This window comes from Melanostigma gelatinosum, assembly GCF_949748355.1.
Source record: "Melanostigma gelatinosum genome assembly, chromosome: 18".
NCBI lineage: Eukaryota > Metazoa > Chordata > Actinopteri > Perciformes > Zoarcidae > Melanostigma > Melanostigma gelatinosum.
The window spans coordinates 4,813,817-4,833,487 of record NC_136651.1 but is presented as its reverse complement, the minus strand read 5'-3'; the positions used below and the strand labels follow the sequence as shown (position 1 = coordinate 4,833,487).

General features: G+C 43.6%; 1 protein-coding gene across 1 annotated transcript in view; it reads right to left on the bottom strand.

The window, feature by feature from the left end:
• The window catches only part of LOC306792126 (carboxyl-terminal PDZ ligand of neuronal nitric oxide synthase protein), a 34,630-nt gene extending 16,444 nt beyond the window's left edge, over positions 1–18,186 (bottom strand). Inside the window, exons 1-4 of the mRNA XM_079289142.1 lie at positions 18,048–18,186; positions 16,953–17,024; positions 290–382; positions 87–145 (exon numbers count right to left, since the gene is read on the bottom strand). Coding sequence (XP_079145268.1) covers positions 87–145; positions 290–382; positions 16,953–17,024; positions 18,048–18,152 — 329 coding nt within the window. The 5' untranslated portion in view covers positions 18,153–18,186. The remainder of the gene's footprint in view (positions 1–86; positions 146–289; positions 383–16,952; positions 17,025–18,047) is intronic.
• Positions 18,187–19,671: the final 1,485 nt, after the last annotated feature.

The window sequence follows — 19,671 nt, the reverse complement described above, 5'->3', positions numbered from 1 at the left end:
GATATCAGGCAACAATGGATTTAATATTTGTTTTCCACACAACATGAACATATGAATGAGTGAGAGACTGAGAGCGGTGGACTGACCTGTATATGGGATCCTGCATGATCAGCATCTTGCTCTCGTCCCACATCCATTCTTTCCTCTGTGGATGAGACAGATGAGTGTGATTCAGCACTGAAAACGCATCTCGTGTCCAAAAACCTTTGTATCTTTGTTGGCCACTCTGGCGTTTACTTTCTGAATCCAGTAGAAAAGGGTTTCTGATATTCCTCTGAGAGTCCGTTACCTTCGGTTTCTTCCTCAGCAACACCTTCACTCCGTCCACAGACACCACGATGCTGACTTTCTTCTTCTTGATGTTCTTGGCCTTGAATTCATACTGCCAAGACAGACACAAAAATAATCAATTAGGGATAGTAGTGTAACATCTAAATAGGAATTTATCTTTCCTGTCAGTGAATTAAGCTTTGTTGGTTTCATAGAGGAGGTTTGGTTGCAGTTGATTACACATGACTGAATAAAAACACATGATCAATGAGCTTAGCATCACGTAAGACAGAAAAATGCAATAATTCTCAACACTGGAGAGGCTGAAATCAACACATTTCAGGAAGTCTCAAAAAAGGAAGATTAAACTGTCTTATTCCATTTGAGCTTGATTCTATTTTATATTCTCTTTTCTCTTAAAGGACAGTTTTTAAATTGTATTTACATGACCGTGTTTCTTTTGCACTCCGTTTTGATGTTTTATGTAAAGCACTTTGAATTGCCTTGTTGCTGGAATGCGCTGTATAAATAAACTTGCCTTACAGTCGTCACGCTGCACACGCACGCTCTCACACCACTCACCGTGTCCTGATTGCGGCCTGCTGCACATTTGGCATGCTTACAGAATGAAGGGCCTCGTTGGGAACAATCTTTCAGCACTAAAACATGATCGTCAGTGAACTTCACATTCACATCTTTATTGGCTTGGAAGCTCACAATGGGAGCACTGATAACGTCTGTTGAATAAGAACACTCCTCTGCAGCTCTCTGACGCCAGAGGAAAGAGGAAGGACACTTGGATAACAGAGGGAGATTGCCTAACTTCACCTTGACTGTAATGAGAACCAACATCCAATAGGTCAACATACCCAATGCAGGTGTATTCTGACTGACTGTAGTCAATAAATAGTGTTAAAAGTTGGGACGTTTTACCTCATTAATCCTCTAAAATATCCCGGGCTGTTCCTGAGGACCTGCCACACGGCTGATAAGTTGTTATAAATAGAAAGTGACAAGAAATGATCACGTGGCTACAGGCGTCAAAGAGGCAAAGAGCCCAGGATGTTTGCTGAGTGGTACACAGCAGCTGTGACATTCTAGAAAACAACTCATTTGTTTTCTTGCTGAACATTTGAAGAGAAGGTTGACGTTACTCCGATGTCTGTCCATTGAAGTGTTCATAAATTGAGGTGAACAGTAGAAGTTTTGACAATTTTCCATTTTTTTTAGCTTCTATCTTCTATTTACCACATTCTGTCAAAGTTGGTATCCAGCAAGAGTGAATTCTTTAGCCGCATGAATAAGTGAAGGTGGGAGAGAGGAGAGGATGACATGTTGTTTAAAAAGGAGAGGGTCAAATGAAAGTGTGGAAACAAGCCAGGAGTAAGAAGATGGAGGTGAAGCAGGTAGGAGGAGACAGAAGGAGAGGAGGTGAGGAGACAGTTGTTATGTAAGGACACCAATGCTGCCATGGAACAATTAGTTCCATTATGAAAAGGTCAAGACCTACCAGACATGGTTATGAAATAGTTTGGGTCTTATTTGTCTTGTGTGAACCTCAGAAACAGTTTGTGTTCACCTTGTGTCCTTCCTGTGCACAGGCCGACAGCAAATAAATGCCATGACTTAAAAAGAAACGTTTTTTCTGTCACATCCGTTTCCCATACTTTCTTTCATGCTGATTTCCTGCTTGTGTCTATTTGAAATGCCTTGCTCTCCCTGCCCTGGATCCATGGTGATTAAAGTTCCAGTCTCTAATTATACAGAACAGAGTCCTGAGAGAGCTGATTAACTGGAGGGAGGAAGAGAGAGAGAGAGGAGGAAACACACCACAGAGACGGAGAGAAAGGAATAGCCGGCGTGGAAAGAGGAGGAAGGCTCATGCTGCACAGTGGAGTGAGGTGGTGAGATGAGAGGAACGTGTGAAACCAAACAGCAGGTGCTGAGTTTCATTTATCTCTATTGCACTGTGCTTATGAAGCCTGTGATTACAATGTTTGCTCTCGGGCATAGAATGAGATGAGGAAATTCACAGAACACTCAAAGGTTATCAGATAAAATGGAGTGAAGAAACAAATACAAAACACTTTTCCTTTACCAGTCAATCAACTGGTAACTGGTACTACACAAAAGCTAGCGTTTGTAATGTTAAGCCTCCATATACTGTACTTCATACTGCTGAAGCATCAGCGTATAAACTCTCATATAAAATCAATTTCGAGGCTCCGAAAACCAGACAAGACATCTAGAGAGAAGACCTCACTGGCGATGAGAGTGGGTGAGAAGTAAAGAAACTACACTTCCCATGCATAGATAAGCTACACACTGCTAAGTCAACGGCAACTTACTGCCTTTACCAACCACATCAGACACCAAACATTCTCTCACACACACACTCACTCACACGCACACAGCTCTTTCATAATTCACAGTTTATGCCGGCATTCCGGTGAAGCAAAATGGGATTTTGCAACTTCATTCCAAAGTATGAAATTTTTATATTTTATTTGCTTAAGTGACAAGTGCTTTGAAATATTCATGCGTTTAATGCACTTGCATTGTTGTGGTTTTCTTGCTATCAACAGCGGAACAAACACTTTAAAAAAAAGTTAATGCCGCGTTCCCCGAGTTCTAAGACGCACACTTCAAAGATTTGTCTTAAAACCTTAAAAACTATGCCTCCAGTGCTGACTGCGAGTGCTGCAGTGCTACAGCAATGTTCAGGCCCAAAGCACACAGAGTGAGCGCATTTATTCTAAATCTTTCTCCGTCTGGATGTGTGCATTTAAACCGGCAGACTCATCAGTCTTCCCAGACAGCGGAACAAATTTGAGCCAGCGCTCCCCGGCAATCTATTATCAGAGTGTCAGATGGAAAGGCGATGGCTGTGCGCTGGTGCCATGTGCACAAAACGAGGAAGAGGAAAGCTGCCTCTCAGATCCCAGTGTTGTGCGTTTGGAGTTTGCCGCTTTGGAATAGAGACAAACCAGAGGAGCCAAGAGGCCACTCGCTTTTTATTAGCAACATCTGAGCGAGCGAACACAATAGCATTTGGTGTGACGGCTTCTTTGAAATTCTAGAATATATTCGGTGAACATATATTAGCCACAACAGAAAAAAAACATGATATGAGCATTGGGACGGTGTGCATGAATGTCAAAGGAAAAGTCATTTTAGACATTTTTGGAAACGATAGGTTGTGGTTTCACCTGGAGTTACTTAAGCTGTTTCAGGTTTTTTGTCATTGTACAAAGCCAGGCTGGCCTCCTACCTCCAGTCTTGAAGCTAAGATACGCTGACATTGGACTTCTTATCGACCTCTTCAACAGGCAGTGAATAGACGTATTTCAGAAAATGTTAGACTTCTCTTTCAAGTGTAAAGAATGGTATTCTGTAAGCATTGGGAGGCAAAACTTACCCTACAACTATTATTCAGTGTATTCAACAGGTATGAATGCACACAAACAAGCTGGATCTCATGAGCCCAAGATACAGATCAAGATCTAATCTCGTCTTCATACCATGAGGGATGAGGAGGCGCGAGTCTGTAGAGGACGCCCCAGAGGACACGAGGGACTCTAGTGAACTCAAATGTTCATCTCCTCTTTTCCAGGAGGGAAAGCAGCTCTAGGAACCGTCATTTAGTGGAAGTAGTCGCAGATACTGGAACTAAACCGCCCGGCTATCTGTCAGCAACCTCCTAATGAAAAGCCAGCTGATTCCTTCAGTTCATGTTATTTGGTTCATGCTTTCAAATCTGGCTTCAGAGGAATCTTAAGAGAAAGGTTGGGCGGGGAACTATTTTTGGATATTTTCAGAGTGAATAAATGAGCTGGATTTAAATCATTGGAATGAGAAGTTATGGGCAACCCCCCACTCCGCTTCCTTGATCCTGAAAAGCAGTGGAATGCGGGGTGCATTGTGGGTCATTGATGCTCCCTGTAGTACCACGGAACCCATACAGGAGTCCACAATAGGCCCTATAGATGGCAACCTAGCAACCCCTTCATTACAATTCCCAGGATTTGGGGAGTTCCAAGGAATTTCACTGCTTTTCCCCCCAGTTGGGTACACAAAGAGATGACTGTTGGGAGCTGAGAAACACAACAGCTGCCCAACAGCCTGGCATTTAACTGAGGAGGGAAATCAAAGTACTGGAAAACTATTTGAAATAAAAATTTGCACATGAATTTCATGTTAAACTCAAACTGTGAGTGCTAATTTTTGTGAGAAGGAAAATGGTGTTTTTTTGACAATCAAGCAGTCGCATCTTGCAATGTCCCATTACTTCAACAAAGAACCAGAGTCTCCCTCCCTGCGAGTGGTATTTTTCCGACAGTCCTCTGCGAGCTCACGGCTAAACGGGGAGGACGGAGTGACTCCCATGACGCCGCAGAGGCCCAAACCTCTGGCGTGAAGTGGCTCGTCTCATCATTAGTCAGCAGGGGGGCGATAAGGGAGCAATTACCTCGGCAGTTGCCACGAACAACGACCTTGGCTTAGACCAGGAACGGACAGGAGTTTGTGTTTGTGCACACTGGATGTTATGTGAAACAAAAGAATAAAGATACAAGCGCGAGATAAACATGTTAAAAAAAGAAAGTGTGTGTTTGGACGTTTGCAGGTCGGTGCCTGTCTGTGCCTGTCTGTGCCTACGTGAGTGGTTTCCGCCTGAGTGCCCGCGTTATGGATTGGACTCCTGGGCTCAGTCTGTTGGTAGCCTCCAGCGAGCAGCAGCAGTCTGGTCCTGTGGGAGACACGGCGCTAACAGGGAACAACCAGCTCGAAGAGGCTGCTTAACGGCAGCTTCTCCATGACAGCGGGGTTACAAGCAAGACTGGAATTTACTGCAAAGGCGTGAAATATCTGAGGCTTTTAGTGTGAAATAAACTTTGGAACCGTTTAAACTGAAGGGCATTTTTTCCAGCATGTTTATTCTGGATTCCAGTGATAGAATTCTGGACCGATAAGCAAGTACAGCTGGCACCGACACTGCCGGAGTCTACTCAGGGGTTAGTCACATGGGACGCGGAGGAAATACAAAAGGAACGCCTTGAGCATGCCAAACACTTACTCTCAATGCGTGTGAAAGGTGCACACACGGACACACTCTAAAGTACGTACATCCGCATGTGTGCTCACAAAGACACGACAGTAAATAGATCTACTCATAGTCTTCAGGTTATTATTGACATTATCTAATAACTTACAGAAAAACAAAGTGAAAGATGGAAGGAGAGCAGAACTACACCTGCAGACAGTCTGACACAGAAAACCTCTTCCGAGTTATTGCAGTAAGTGAACTGTCTCCTTTAAATGCAAATCTGAATCACAAGAAGTGACTTCTGAAATCTAAGAAAATGAGCCACAATGTATCAGATCATTGCTGGTGAGGTTGCGGTGGGGGGGGGGGGGGGGGGGGGGCCTCGCTTATACATCTCCTGAGGTCTTGCCGTGAAGCAAAATTATATTAAGGTCAAAGAAATGTCTCATGTTAAAATTTAATTTCCTTCTCTGGTGTGCCCGTTAGGGAGCACAGAAGACGGAATGAAGCCTTCAATTGCACAATGACTGACGGCTTCAGCTTTTCTTATAGTTACAGAGTTGCTTAAAGTTAGGCATAATTAAGGGCGGGGCCACTTTGAGTGACAGGTGGGTGCCGTCTCAGGTTAGCGAGCTGCCAGCTCTCTCCTCTGCTGCGTCACCCGGGCCCGCATCAGCTGCACGGACGACCCGCCTCTTTGTATTTTTTTGGGATAAGCCGTGAGTTCGGCTCTGTCGTTACTGTCAAGATGGCGACGGCTTCACAACATGTTTTATAGACGATGGTTTGACCGTCATTGTGCAGAATGATGTACGGTATATGCAGGGTTTGTTTTCACATGAATTTGCTGAAGAGGGAAAGTTTCTCTGTTATCTTAAATCTGAGTCTAAGACGTGTTTGTTCAAGTAACATTTTGTGACATTACGAGTAGATTGAAAGCCAATCATGGTGATGTAAAAAACGTGAAGCCTCCAGTTTCTGATCTAAGCAGCCCACAAAAAACTGACATGGTCGTCGTATTTCCCAGTTTGTGGGTTGGTAGACATTCCAGATACACAAAAGTGTGTACAAGCACTGACAAAGTGAGTTTTTCAAGATATGCATGGTTGGTTCACTTGAGTAATTTGTGTTTGTCTGTTTAGACAAATAATTATTTCTTTACACTCAACATGACCAACTTAGGCTGTACCACCAGGCTGAGGCTAGCTATGGATGTGAATGGCCCTGTCAGATGCAGTCGTCTGGCAAAGCAGCAGTCGGAGTAATAGGGTTACCAGGACGAACGCTGTCAGATCACAGGCTCTTCAATCCTTTAGCACCCAGTGCAGGGCGGGCAACCATCCCCAATCTACATCCATATACTGTAAAAACACAGCATTTGAGCCACTATATCGTCAACATGACGGCCCGCAGTCGACGTATTGAGAGCCGTTGAGGGACAATCGAAAATGCTTCCAATCTCTGTACAAACCATTCAATTCTTCCAGTGCAGGAAAAGAGATCTATGAGAACCTCAAATGTGCTTAGAGTGACGTGTGTGCATCATTAACATATTGATTGAAGATATAATATGGACATATCTTATAAGTTGTAGCTTGATATGTGATTGGACAGGGCACCGGGGAGACTACAGTATACAGCGGGTGTGAAGGAGCTACATGATGAAAGGAAACAAGGGGGGGGGGGGGGGGGGGCAGGAAAGTAGGTGATGAACAATTTAATAAAACAATGTGAGGTTTGAGGCCAAATCAACAGCCTGATTAACCACATGTCAACCCTGTTTTAGGGGGGTAAACGTCGGGGTGTGAATCAGGGCCGCGCCATCTGTGCCTTACATGCAGACATGTCCCCAAAAAAGCCCTTTGGAAGAGGCTTCAATAGCGTGTGAGAGCTTTCCTAAAGCTCAGTCATGAGTAGCTTTAATCCGTGTCTGACCGGACAGAGACAGCTTCTCATGTAGCCCACGACACCGGCAGCAACTTGTCTGACGACAGAAGGTTGGGCAAAGCGCGCCACAGATTGCCGACAGTCAGATCCACTCTACTTAACGGCGTCTGCACGTTTTGGGGATGAAATCATGGTATCATCTTTTTTTTTTTCGAAAACAGCAAAGTTAGTGTTTTGATTTGGTCTCTCTCTGTCGCTGAGGCTCTGTGAATCACCATCAGTAATGCAATGCAGCAGATAAGAGGCAATCAAATGGATCAAAAGCACTGAATGCCTTTCGTGCAGAATCAAATGACTAGGAGATGTGCGATGTTCAGTATGAAGTGTTATAACACACTTATAACACACTTCTCTACTTGTTTGATGCACCGGATGTAGGTGCAGAAAGATAAGAGCGACATCTGAGGCGCGCCGGTTTTTAACACACACACGCACACGCACACACACACACACACACACACACACACACACACACACACACACACACACACACACACACACACACACACAGAGAAACCAGACCAGTCAAAGATTATAATGAAATCCAATTGGGATCAAAATATTCAAAAGCAAGCACAACAAAACATGAAAAAAAGTACAGAGTTTGGGAAATTCTGCTCCAAAAATATGCTAATGCCTCCAGTGCATTTGATTATGCGGCTCATGGGGCGTCTCCTCCCTCATTATCCATTCAGTTTTCCTGCCCTGAAAGGTTTGATGCATGTGGAGATAGCAAGGAATGCAGCAGAGCGACGTGTTATATAAACAACACTAAAGTAAGTCGCACAGCAGAAAATACAGCTTTGATTGAACGGTGAACGTTAATGAACGGACAGAGCTTCACAGGCAGGGACGCGGTCCTATGCGAGAGCGAGATGTTGTTAATCTGAGTGACAGTCACATTAGCCCCGTCATTTGGACTGCAGAGAATACGTTATCTTGTTAGTGGCTGGGCGGATGGCAGTGCTGAACACAGTTTAGAGTCCGTCGGGTGAGCAGCAGCGGTTTGCACACATCATTTATCCAATTAGAGGACAACAAGTGGCAACCATTGTGTCCCGAGTAGACTGAAGCCAAAAACACAATCCCATTGACAAGTCTTGGCTGCCTGAAAGCGACCACGATCCACGTATTAGTCAAACGCAACAGATAAAATTAGGGTTTTTGTGACAACGTGAGAACAAAATGGCAAATCGTAGATAAGGAGCGCACTCAATGTACTACCTCGCACTGTGGCTGGATTCTTTCAATGTGAAGAGATGACACAGAAGCATGTTTTTTTGCCCTTCTCCCAAATCGCTTCGGCAACAGTTTGATTGACAGCTGGTTCATCTAATCACCTGCCAAGTCGTTTTTGAAAGTGCGTGCTCGTTATATACTATGTACATTATTTACTGAACTTTTAATTCCTGTTTTGACCAATTGCTTGTTGCATTCAAATGTTTTACACTTTAACTGTAATTCTTTTTAATTTTAAAGATTTTTTTGCCAAGTTGCTGGTGTATCATTTATTTTCTAAATTTAAAAAAGAACAGTTGAGTAAATCTATGTATTTATTTGGAACATTTCATCAGGAAAGCAATGTTTGAACTCAAGCCTGATAATTTCATCTCCACACAGCTTATTAACTAAACACTGGTATCTGATCGGCCTTTGGTATCGGGACTGAAAAAGCCTGTAAATACATACGATAGCTTTTTTTATTCTGGTCTTGTCTGGATTAGAAGAAGAAGATATAAAGTGTTAATCAGTGAGCTTTAGAGGTGCCGGGAGGAGGATCTTGTGACCTTTAGTTTGGACAGAGCCAGACTAACTGTTTCCAGTCTTTGTGCTGATCTAAGCGAACTGGCTGCTGGCAGTAGCTTTTTCAATCTAGCACAGATACACGAGAGTGCTGTCATTGTTTTCATCTGCCTCCCGGCAAGAGAGCAAATAAGCGTTGCGACATGTCAGACTATTCATTAAGTTGTGACAAAACAAATGCTCAGAACACCTTCACATAATTTGCTTGTTTAATTTAAGCAGCCACTTCTACACCTTTCATTCAGGGAACACACGCAAAACGGTCAACTGGCTGCATATCAAACCCACATTTTAAAGATTAATATGTTTACATTCATTTCCATCCCCAATATATGTATTAAGCAACTGTTCCATCATCCCTGTGCACCTCACATTACAACCAAAGATGCTGGATGGCAATCCGCAGCCCCAATTAGGCAAAAGTCGACCCACATCTGGCCCAGGTCAGGAGGAGGGTCAGCTGACATGTTGACCCATTCAGTCAGTCTGACTGCCACGATTTTGCTGTGTTTCTATGTGGAGAACGTCATATTGCTTCATCAAGGGTATTTAATGACTACAAATAGTCAGTAGAAAGGTGTTACAACGATAAAAGTATGGAGTCGGTTCCCGTGAATACTTAATGAAGTCAGTAGCGGCTTAACGTCAACTTCGGCCACGAGCTTTTAAACCCGGACTGCTTCCTGCTCGCTTAAACCAACACAGACCTGAGACAAGAGCGGGAGAATGCAGAGCAGACGCAGCTACGATGAAAGAGAAGGTAGTGAAACAGAAAGAGAACGAGGAGGTTTGAACCATACCGGAGCGGCAGAATGAGACCTTGAGGCTTTTCTGTGTAGCACGCTGGAACAAGATGAGAGAAGTGAGATGAACGGGCACACACACGCATATTTATATGTATACACACACACACGGCAAATAACATTTAGAAGTAGGGCAGCCTATCTGCCAGCTCAAAAGCCTGCAGCACTTTTCTCAATCATTACCCAACAAACGATAACCATAATGCAATAGGCCACGTTTATCTGCCTACTCGTGCTAAGAAAGACCGCTTTCAGGCAGACAAGAACAACCTGCAAACCGGACAAGTCTACTTTAAGTAAAATGGATAAAGACGTAGATTTTAAATCAGTGAAAATGTATTAAATTCAATCTTGTTTTTTTTTTTTGCAAAACTGGATACCTGCAAAAAAGTTCCATATGCAAATGGAAAGGGGGTTAGTTTCTCCTTCTGCAGCAAACTCTGAGCCCATCCTGGGGAGGAGTTCAGAAAGACGTGTTTTGGAGGCAGAGCTGGTTCCCCGGGAGACCTGAGGAGTGGCCGGACATATGTGGTGGATTCAGATCTGCAGAATAATAGCGAGAGCGAGTGAGAGCTTAACGGCGCCATTCATCAAAGGACCAACGGCCGCAAACCATGCAAATGAAATTCTAACCTAACTCGTATCTAATCGCTCTGTTGGGACAATCATGATGACGGAACCAAATTTGTAAATTCACAAACCAGAGAATTACTTTGACCGAATACAGACACAGAGACCGACACAAACAGTTACATTTGATGCATGTGAATCACTGACTTCCTGCAATGAGGAACAGATGCAGATAAAGAGTTCCAATATGATAAAGAGTTTACTAAAAAAGACAGAAGATCCCCAAAGTCATTGTAACTAATCTTTTGGGGAACATGAATATTTCTAACAGATTTCAGGGGCATCCGTCCAATATTTGTCAAGATCACTCCGACCAACCAAAACAACATCAACCTGCTGGTGGCACGAGATGAAAAGTCAGGGGTTCAACAAAGTCAGTAGGATCCTCTGGGGACCATGAATGTCTGTAGAGGATCACATAGTAATCCATCAAATAGCTGTCGAGATGACTCAGGCTGGCCCAAAGTGGTGGACCGACCGACCAACCGACCGACCAACAGAGCCATCCCTGAAGCTAGTGTGGCTGAAATACAGTACAGTACAAATAAACTGCAGACCGAATCTAAAGTAACCAAATTAGCTGAAGTCAATTCGTATGAAGGTGTATTGTGTTAAATCGTGCTCACAATTCAACTCAACTGCAGATATACAGGTGCAAGTATATACACACACACACACACAAAACCCACCCAGTATATCCACACGCGTGTCCACAGTTCCTGGTGACTGAAGTTGTGTTTGTACTTAGCTACAGAAGGCGTTGCAGCCGGCAGGAACAGATGACTGTTTATGAGTTTCCGCCATGAGCTCCTCTGGAATGTTGACACTGTACACAACTATAAGCTTGGACTTGGACTTTTTTGGGGTCAAAATTCGTCACGAGTCGGCTTACTTTTGATTTGTGTTATTTTTTAGGCAATATGATTTTCAAGTCTGGAAATACTACAAACAACACACTCGATATGTATGTATCCAATATATATACAGGGTACCGAAAAACCACAACTGGCCCAACTGTGCGTGTTCAGGCCGCAGAGAGCAATGTTCAGAAATTGTCTATGAAGAAAATGTGCCTTGCGGCTCCGCAGCAGAATTGACTTCATGGCTTTAGACATGTCGTTTCCTCAGCATGGGGCTTGTTTTGGGTGAGCGTGGGGAGATCAGAGTGGATAAGACCTGACTAATTGTGGCACTGAAAGACACAGCATCGCCTTAGGGCAGATGATGAAAGCAGAAGCCTGTGTGCGTGTGTGTGCATGCGTGCAACATGATGCTGGTTGTGGAGGCAGGGACCACTCACCACCTGCCTGTCCATCCATGTGAGCAAAGACCTACTGTCCCTTCGGTACATTTAACCTCACACAGTGTCGGAAAAAGCAGCAGCAAAAGAATAAAATACAACAACAACAAAAAGGAAAAGAAATACACAATAAAAAATGCTTTTTGTGACTCAAAAGGTTCAAATTAAAAAGAAGTGCTTCCCAGAGAGTCTGGATGGCAGCTCACTTCCAGTTTGGAGCATCAGGTTTGACAGAAAAGTTACAACAAAGAGCTTTTGTTGAGAAATATTTCACAGAATTCAGAGTGTGTCGTTTCTTTGTCGGAGGAGCTGCAAGTAAGCAAATCTGGATTTGCTTCAATGAAACCCGTCTTGTATGAGAGGATGTCCGAGCATGTTCCCAGCTGGCTAGCCCGTTAGCAGTTACAGTAGTTCGCCAACTAGCCCTGCGAGTCGTCACTGTGTCTTGAGCCACGCTTGGATGAATCTCACTGTGACACTTTCTGGTGCGAGCGGGTCTTAAGAAAGCCGATCATGCAGAAGGATACTTCAAAACACTGATCACGGATCGTGACTCACTTTTCAAATGACTGTTAATCAAGAAGAATGGGGGGGGGGGGTTAAACAAAGAGTAGCTGCACCCTTTCAAAGCTGAAATCACATCTAATCCAGGACACATATAGGTCACCCACAATGCTCTACAACTGTCATTAAGCTAGCATGAATACAAAGTGAAAACAATGCCCCCCCCCCAATATGTGTCATCGTGCCTCCCCAAATAGTGCATTTCCCACATTCACACACGGAACAGCATATAAAAAGTAAATCTGCAAACGAGTACATGTAAGACGTAAGGTTTTCTTTTCGTGTGTACTTGCAGATCTATTGCTGCAATATGTATATATATATTTGTATGCCAATATTTCCTTATTTACTATTGTTTCATTGCTTGTCAAAATCGAAGAGAGTTTTTTTTTTGTCCACAGTAAAGTGGAAAGCGTAGCGTCTTCCCACCACATCCCTCTTAACGCCAAACATCTTCTCCTGCCTGAGTCATAGCAGTTCAGCGTGATCTCAAGAGAACTCTTGGCAGTCTGAAGGAAGGAGGCTGTGAGGGAGGCTAAAAATCCCATTCGAGCCGATCAAAATTCAAAAGGAAGCATGCACAGCCTGCCCTCAGCCTACAATCTATTGCTGTCAGCAGTGAGTCGATGGCAGAGATGGGCTAAATTGAGGTACTCTATTTTGGTAGCCTTAAACTTGTTTTCTTTGTAGAGAGATAGTTTGCACTTGTTTCCCAAGACAATCCCAGTATATCCTTTCTCCTGCAGAAACGCCAGCCTTTGTCCGTCATCCTCGTGAATCAATTGCGGAGGTTATTAGAAAGCAGCGCACTGGAGCAGCTCGCACACATTCACAGACACAAACGCTCTATGTTGGTTTCCATGCCACCGGTCAAACTGAATGAACCTCATTCTTATAAACCAACCCAGTGGGACCAGTCAGCCATAATGGGAGACGTTTTTTACAAAACACAACTCTGAACAGATCCGCAGGATACACAATGTTGTCTTTTCACTTTGTCGCTGTGGGAATGGCAGGCGCGCAGGAGGCCTTGACTCAACGGCTCCTCTGCTCTGTCAAACCCAGATTCACCGTTTGTTCGGAGGCGATCCGGCTGCGTCGTCCGCTCTGTGCTCTCCCTCTCCGTCTTCTCGCGTTTGCTCCCGTTGGCGGAGACCAAAGAGCTTAGCCGAGGGAGATGAGACGACTACGGCTCTGCCAGCCGCCGCGCAGCCCGTCTCCATTCCAGGACTTCCTCTCAAGTCTTTCTACTCACTGCCATCGGTTCATTCCTCACTCTCTTTAAATCGCACTCTTCCGCACAGGCCCTCGGCTAAAAGGCTTGCACTTTTAAATTAAAGACCAGGCCTTCGCTTTTGTGAAAAGAGGGTCAGGAAGGCCAGTCAATATCCAGCTACACAAAGCTAATTACATTTGACTTGGCAGCCGACCCTAAACGCGCGCGCCGACCCTCTAAAACGCCCGTTGGTTTGCATTCACTCAGTGTGGGCACAGTGTGGGAGGGTTCACCCAAAAAGAAGCGGTTGGCACCAAGATACAATCTTTACTTCCCATGTGTTTGAAACCAGGGGCCACACACACACACCATTAACTGAGACTGTGAATTTTGAAAGAAGAAAGAACACAATCTCCCCCTTACGAATAAAAACTTGAATTCATAGGCAATGAAACACACATTTTATTCAATACACTCAGGTGCTTTGCTGCTGCAGCCTCAACTTACTTGGTCTGGTACGACCGGTAGCTTATCGTGGTTAATGTTAATTAGCTTTAGAAGCCGTTTCCTGTATAAATAACCATAGCTACTGTTACAATACATTACAGCGTGTCCCAGATGATAGACAAAAATAAAGTGGTAAAACACCAGCAGACATGTTTGTGTTTTTCTGCTTGTGGTCCCCTTTTAATTTCCCTTTCTATAAAGGTTTTTATTTTTAAGAAAATAAGCTTATTTGCTTTGTTGAATAGAGTGAGATAAAAAGATTGATACCACTTTTATATCCCTCCAGCCAGGAGACATTTCACTTAGCTTAGCATAAAGGCTGAACGCAGGGGGAAACAGCTGGCCAGGCTTCTGTTCAAAGGAGAAAATAAACAATTCAGCTCACGTACAGCACCTCTGAAGGTCACTAACGCACACCATATTGATGTCATTTCGAGCCAACTGACTCAGAAAATTCTTTTCTTTTCATTATGTTGCGATTGTCACTAGTGGCCACTGTGGCCGCTGTTAAGTGAAAGTTATGTGGTCTTGCTTTAACTTCAACTGCACATGACACGGTAAACAATAAGCCACAGTTATCCACCTGCCAGTGTTAACACAGGTCTATAAATAGTGACTAGGCAGCAGAGATTACACTCAAGAGCAGGTTTCTTTAGATTGGTCCTTCCTATCAGGCTCTCCTGAGTCACACAGGACTCCATAAAGCAGTACTTCACACAAATACATTCTACACAATGGGCTGAGAGGTGCAACATAAATACACTCACTCATATTCATTATTGATCGGAGGCTTTCTTTGGACCTCAAGGGGACTAAAAATACACAAACCCAACATGAATGCATCGACACACCCGGACATAAATAAGCACTAATGGATCTTTAAACAGCGACATCGGATGAATAGATACTGGTAAACAGATCTTCAAGTCATGTCTCGTGTGTTTCTTTTCAGAGAGATAATATTTTTCTTGGAGCAATCAGAAGCATCTTCCCTGCCTGCCTGTACCTGCTCTGTTCTGCCTCAGCCCGCCGTGCATCACCCTGATGATCATGTTTACTTTACAGCCTTATTGATTCGTCAGTTTGGGAACTGCAGAAAATAACAAGGCACTATCTGCACAGTCAGCGCATTCACACAGACACTGACATTCAAAACCAGCCCGGCGTTGTCTCCGTTCCATAGACCTACTCTACTGAGATAGCTCGTTTTAAACAGCGGGGTTCCTCTGATTTTATACACACACACACATATATTCACACAGCAGCCCGATCTTTTACACTGGAAGAGCCAAAACAATGTCTTGAAAAGGAGCATGGGAGGATTCCCCAGAATGCTCCAAAATTAAACTTTGATTGTTGTGCCTAAAATGTTTTTAGTAGCTCAAAAAAAAAAGAAAAAGAATGTAGGGCTGGGCGATATGGCCTAAAAATAAAATCTCCGATTTTTTTACAAAAAATCCGATTCACGATTTAAATCGATTTTTTCCCCCACAAATTTTTGCAGATGACAGAAGCTGTTGAAAACAATTTTTTATTTTATTTTGTGATGATTTTCCCTCGTAGGTTGATAAAAATAAAGTGCAAACAAAACCTGAACATTGTAGAAAGGTGCCTGTAGTATACAAAAAGTATTTGGTCACTCTTTTGTTTGCCTGAATCATTTAAATATAAAATTAAATTAAAGATAACATTAAATGGCATTAAATAGTAGCCTTCCATTGTAAACAACTGTGCAAATGTAACTTTTGACAGTAAGCTTTTCTAACTGAATACACTGATACAAACACAGCATGAAATAAAATGTATGTGACCCTTTAACATTCACATTTTCAAAAGTCCAACATCTGATCTAACATCAACATAACATATTGTGCACAGTAAATAAGTGCATGTAAACAAAATCAAGTGCATTCACAACATAACCAACAGTATTAAACAGTAGTGCATGTTTTTTCTAAATATTTTTTGCCAGGAAGACAGCGTCGCTTGTGCTCCCGCGGTCCTGCTCCCTCCTCAGGGCGCAACACTTCTCCCACTCGGCGGCATGCCTCTGTTTGAGGCTGTTTGTTCTGTGTCAGATGACACGAACCCGAACCATTTCCAGACCACGGAAGACACATTCTTCCCTCTCTTAAGAACGAGAGCTTCACTGCTGGCCGCCATTGTTTTCGTTTGTAAACAATGCGCGCGCACTCAACTACGGGAACCCAACGGGGGGAGGGGTTGGGGCGATTTTCTCGATTTTCAATAAAACACATCGCCTTAAAGCACACATTCGAATTAATCGATTAAATCGATTTATCGCCCAGCCCTAAAAGAATGTCTTTCCTGCATATTCACTCAGCTCTGGGTTAAGAGCCTGTTCATGTCTGAATCAAGCAATATCGTGAGTTATACTTAAATGACAGAAGCTCTCTGATACAGCTCCGTGTCAGCTCTTAGAGGAAAACAAATATATATATATATATATATATATATAAAATATAACATGCCCAAACACACACTGTGCCCTTGAACTTTCACAAAACAGATCTAGAAAGGCCAACGCATTAGTCAGCAATGCAAGCTTTCTTGTTGCTTTCTCTTTCTGCAAAAGCTTTTCCCAGAAGTCGTGACCTGTTGTCCAGCCAGCGAACGCATCATTTCATTCTCGACACAAACTTCATCTGACAGACGCACACGCTTTCTGCCGAGTGTGTGTTTACTGTGTTATTGTAGAGATCGTTTTAGATACAGTCGTTCCGTCTTGGAGCAATCACCACAGGACTGATGATGATGATGATAAGCGCGTGTGTGTGTGTGTGTGTGTATATGTGTGTGTGTGTGTGCTTCTGCTCTGAAAACACACACGGCATGTTTTCATCTTACCCTGATTCTCCTCATGGCTGCCACGATCTCCATCCGACTGTTGGGCCTGGGCACGTCGAGACTCCCCACGTACTGAAGTAAACAATCACACACACACACACACATTAGAAGAGCACTAATGTCTAAGATGTTATCCCACACACACACATCACAGCTGCACAATTAACTCCAACAGCTCCCGAAGTGGAGTTCAGGACAGAAGAGCTCTGCCTTCTTATTAAGCTCTTTCTGGCTTCCATATATTCACACTTTGGTCATGAAGTAGCTCTAAGGATCCCGTTGTTACGTCATGGTGTGTTGATGATTGTAATAATTCATTGAGAAATTGTTTTAAATAACATGTACATGCTGCTATATGAGGAAGGATGGATGCGTGTTCTTGGTCCCACCTGCCATGAGATTCTTGCTTCATACTGTTGTGTTTTTGTGACAGAATTTTGATAGTTTCTACTCCGGATGTATTGTGTTTCGCGACACTCAGTGGAATAAATGAGTACGGAGAAAGACAAGCAGACAAACCGAGACGAGAAAGCTGCTTGATAAGCAGTCCAAATAACATAATAGATACAAGCAGCCATGTGACTCAACTTTGGACCAGTAACACTTCAACGTTTCACCATTTCTACCACTGTGCTCTCTGTTTCCTGCCCTGCATATCAACTCACACAGCCCAAGATAACGTTACAGATTGGTGTGCGTGTGTGTGTGTGTGTGTGTGCGCGCGTGTGTGTGTGTGTGTGTGTGAGAATAGGGTCACGAAAATCTGAATTCTGCTAAGCTGCTTCCCTGAGAGGTTAATAATTCAATGACTTGGGGAAAAAAACCTGAAAATACACTCAGTTCACTTTTGAGCTCTAAAAATAAGGACATCTCCCTCGGTTTTTAAAAAGGAACACGTATAAACTACAATTCCCCAGTGGCCCTGCAGCACGAAACCACACGCGTAGCTGAGTACACACATGGCATATGCGTTCAAACTTCATGGTGGATCCCGGAGCACCTGCCGCGCTCCGCTGCAGAACAACACAGCTGTGGACGGACTGCGTGGGGAAGCTGTGTCCAAAAGAAAAAGAGGGAGCGCTTTGTTGATGTCACCTTAGCTTGGAAAGAGATCCCATGGTGGTACGCCTCGTCATTGTGCAGCGGCAACCTCGAGTCCTTCACGTCGTCCACCAGGTTGTACCTGTTCCTCGCGGGCATCACGGTCTCCAACTGACGACCTCCCCCCTCCTCTCTCGCTCTCTCTCTCTCTCTCTCTCTCCCGACACAGTGTTTAACAAACAAACAGACAAATGTCGCCTTGGTTTGAAACGCTACACTCCCGTGTGTGTGTACGGAACGGCTCCAACAGTGAGTTCCCGGTGGGAACGCAGTCCATTGTTGCTTTGCGCTTCAAAAAAATAAAATAGGTCCCGTCCTCAAGAGGGACAGATTTGGGCGCCCCCCCCCCTTTTTTTTTCCTGTGACAATACACCGAGACACTCTTAAGGATTTCCTTCTGGGAAAGCAAAATAAAAAAGCACAGCACCGTGGAGGGAAACGCGTGTGTTTTCCAAAAGCCACGGAGTGTTTCTCTCTGCGCAGGTGATGTAGCTCCTCTGTGGGTGTATTTCTTTTTTTTGAATCGCGTCCTGTTGGTGGCAAGCAGCGCTGCACCCGTAGTCTCCCTCTCTCCCTCCTTCAAAGCGCAGAGCCAGACCCTCATTGGAGCAAAGTTCCCAGGCATGATGCAACCTGGAGCTGGGGAGGAGAGCATGCCAGACAGCTCCGTCAGAGGTCGTCCTCCCCTCAGGAGATGGACATTTGATTCACGGCTCTCCTGGGATCCTTACAGCAAAGATAATGAGTAAATACCAACGGTACAATGACATGTTGTAAATATAACCAGTGGCTGAATGGCTGAATTGCCTACAGTAGTGACAACTAAGTACTTTTTACTCCACTACAGTCATTTGACAGTAAAAAGTATGACATGCAGTAGTGTACAAAGTATCTAACAATAAAATCCATTGTAATATAATATTCCATCATAATATTATAACACTTTGAAATGAGCCATTCTGCACAATGAGCACTTTTATTTTGGATACTTTAAGCATACTGTGTTGATAATACTTCTACTTGTAAAGGAGTATTTTAGAGCATGGTCTTTCTTCTTTTACCTGTAAGTAAAAGCTCAAGTTTACTTAAATGAGGTACTTCTACTTTACTTGTCCATTACCACTTTCTGATACTTGACACTAGCATTGTACGAAATATTGTCCTTTTTCCTCGACTACATTTATATTTTCAGATTAGGATTTTGTACGTATGATCATTTCATAAAATATGATGCATTGTTGTAGATTTGGCTCCACAAAAGCACACAAAGCAGCTCGTATCCACCGTGGCCAACCTCAACATCAAAGTAAGTATTTAATGCTGACAGGGGCCATTCTGCATTATGACGACATAGCTTTTCTTTTGATTTTGTTGTCAGTACATCTTGTTTTTTGTTTTGTTTTTACATTTACCATTAATGAGTATTTACACTGGTGGCATACCTTTATTTGAGTAAATGCTTGAGTCATTTCCCCCCACCTTCTCCAAAAGAGATAGAATATTTGGTCATGTCATAGAACATTCCCTGAATTAAACAGCGTATTTTTCCATCCCAGATCCAGGCTACATATTTCTCATTGCATCATGCAGAAATTATTCTGTGGGCCATGAGCCGTGG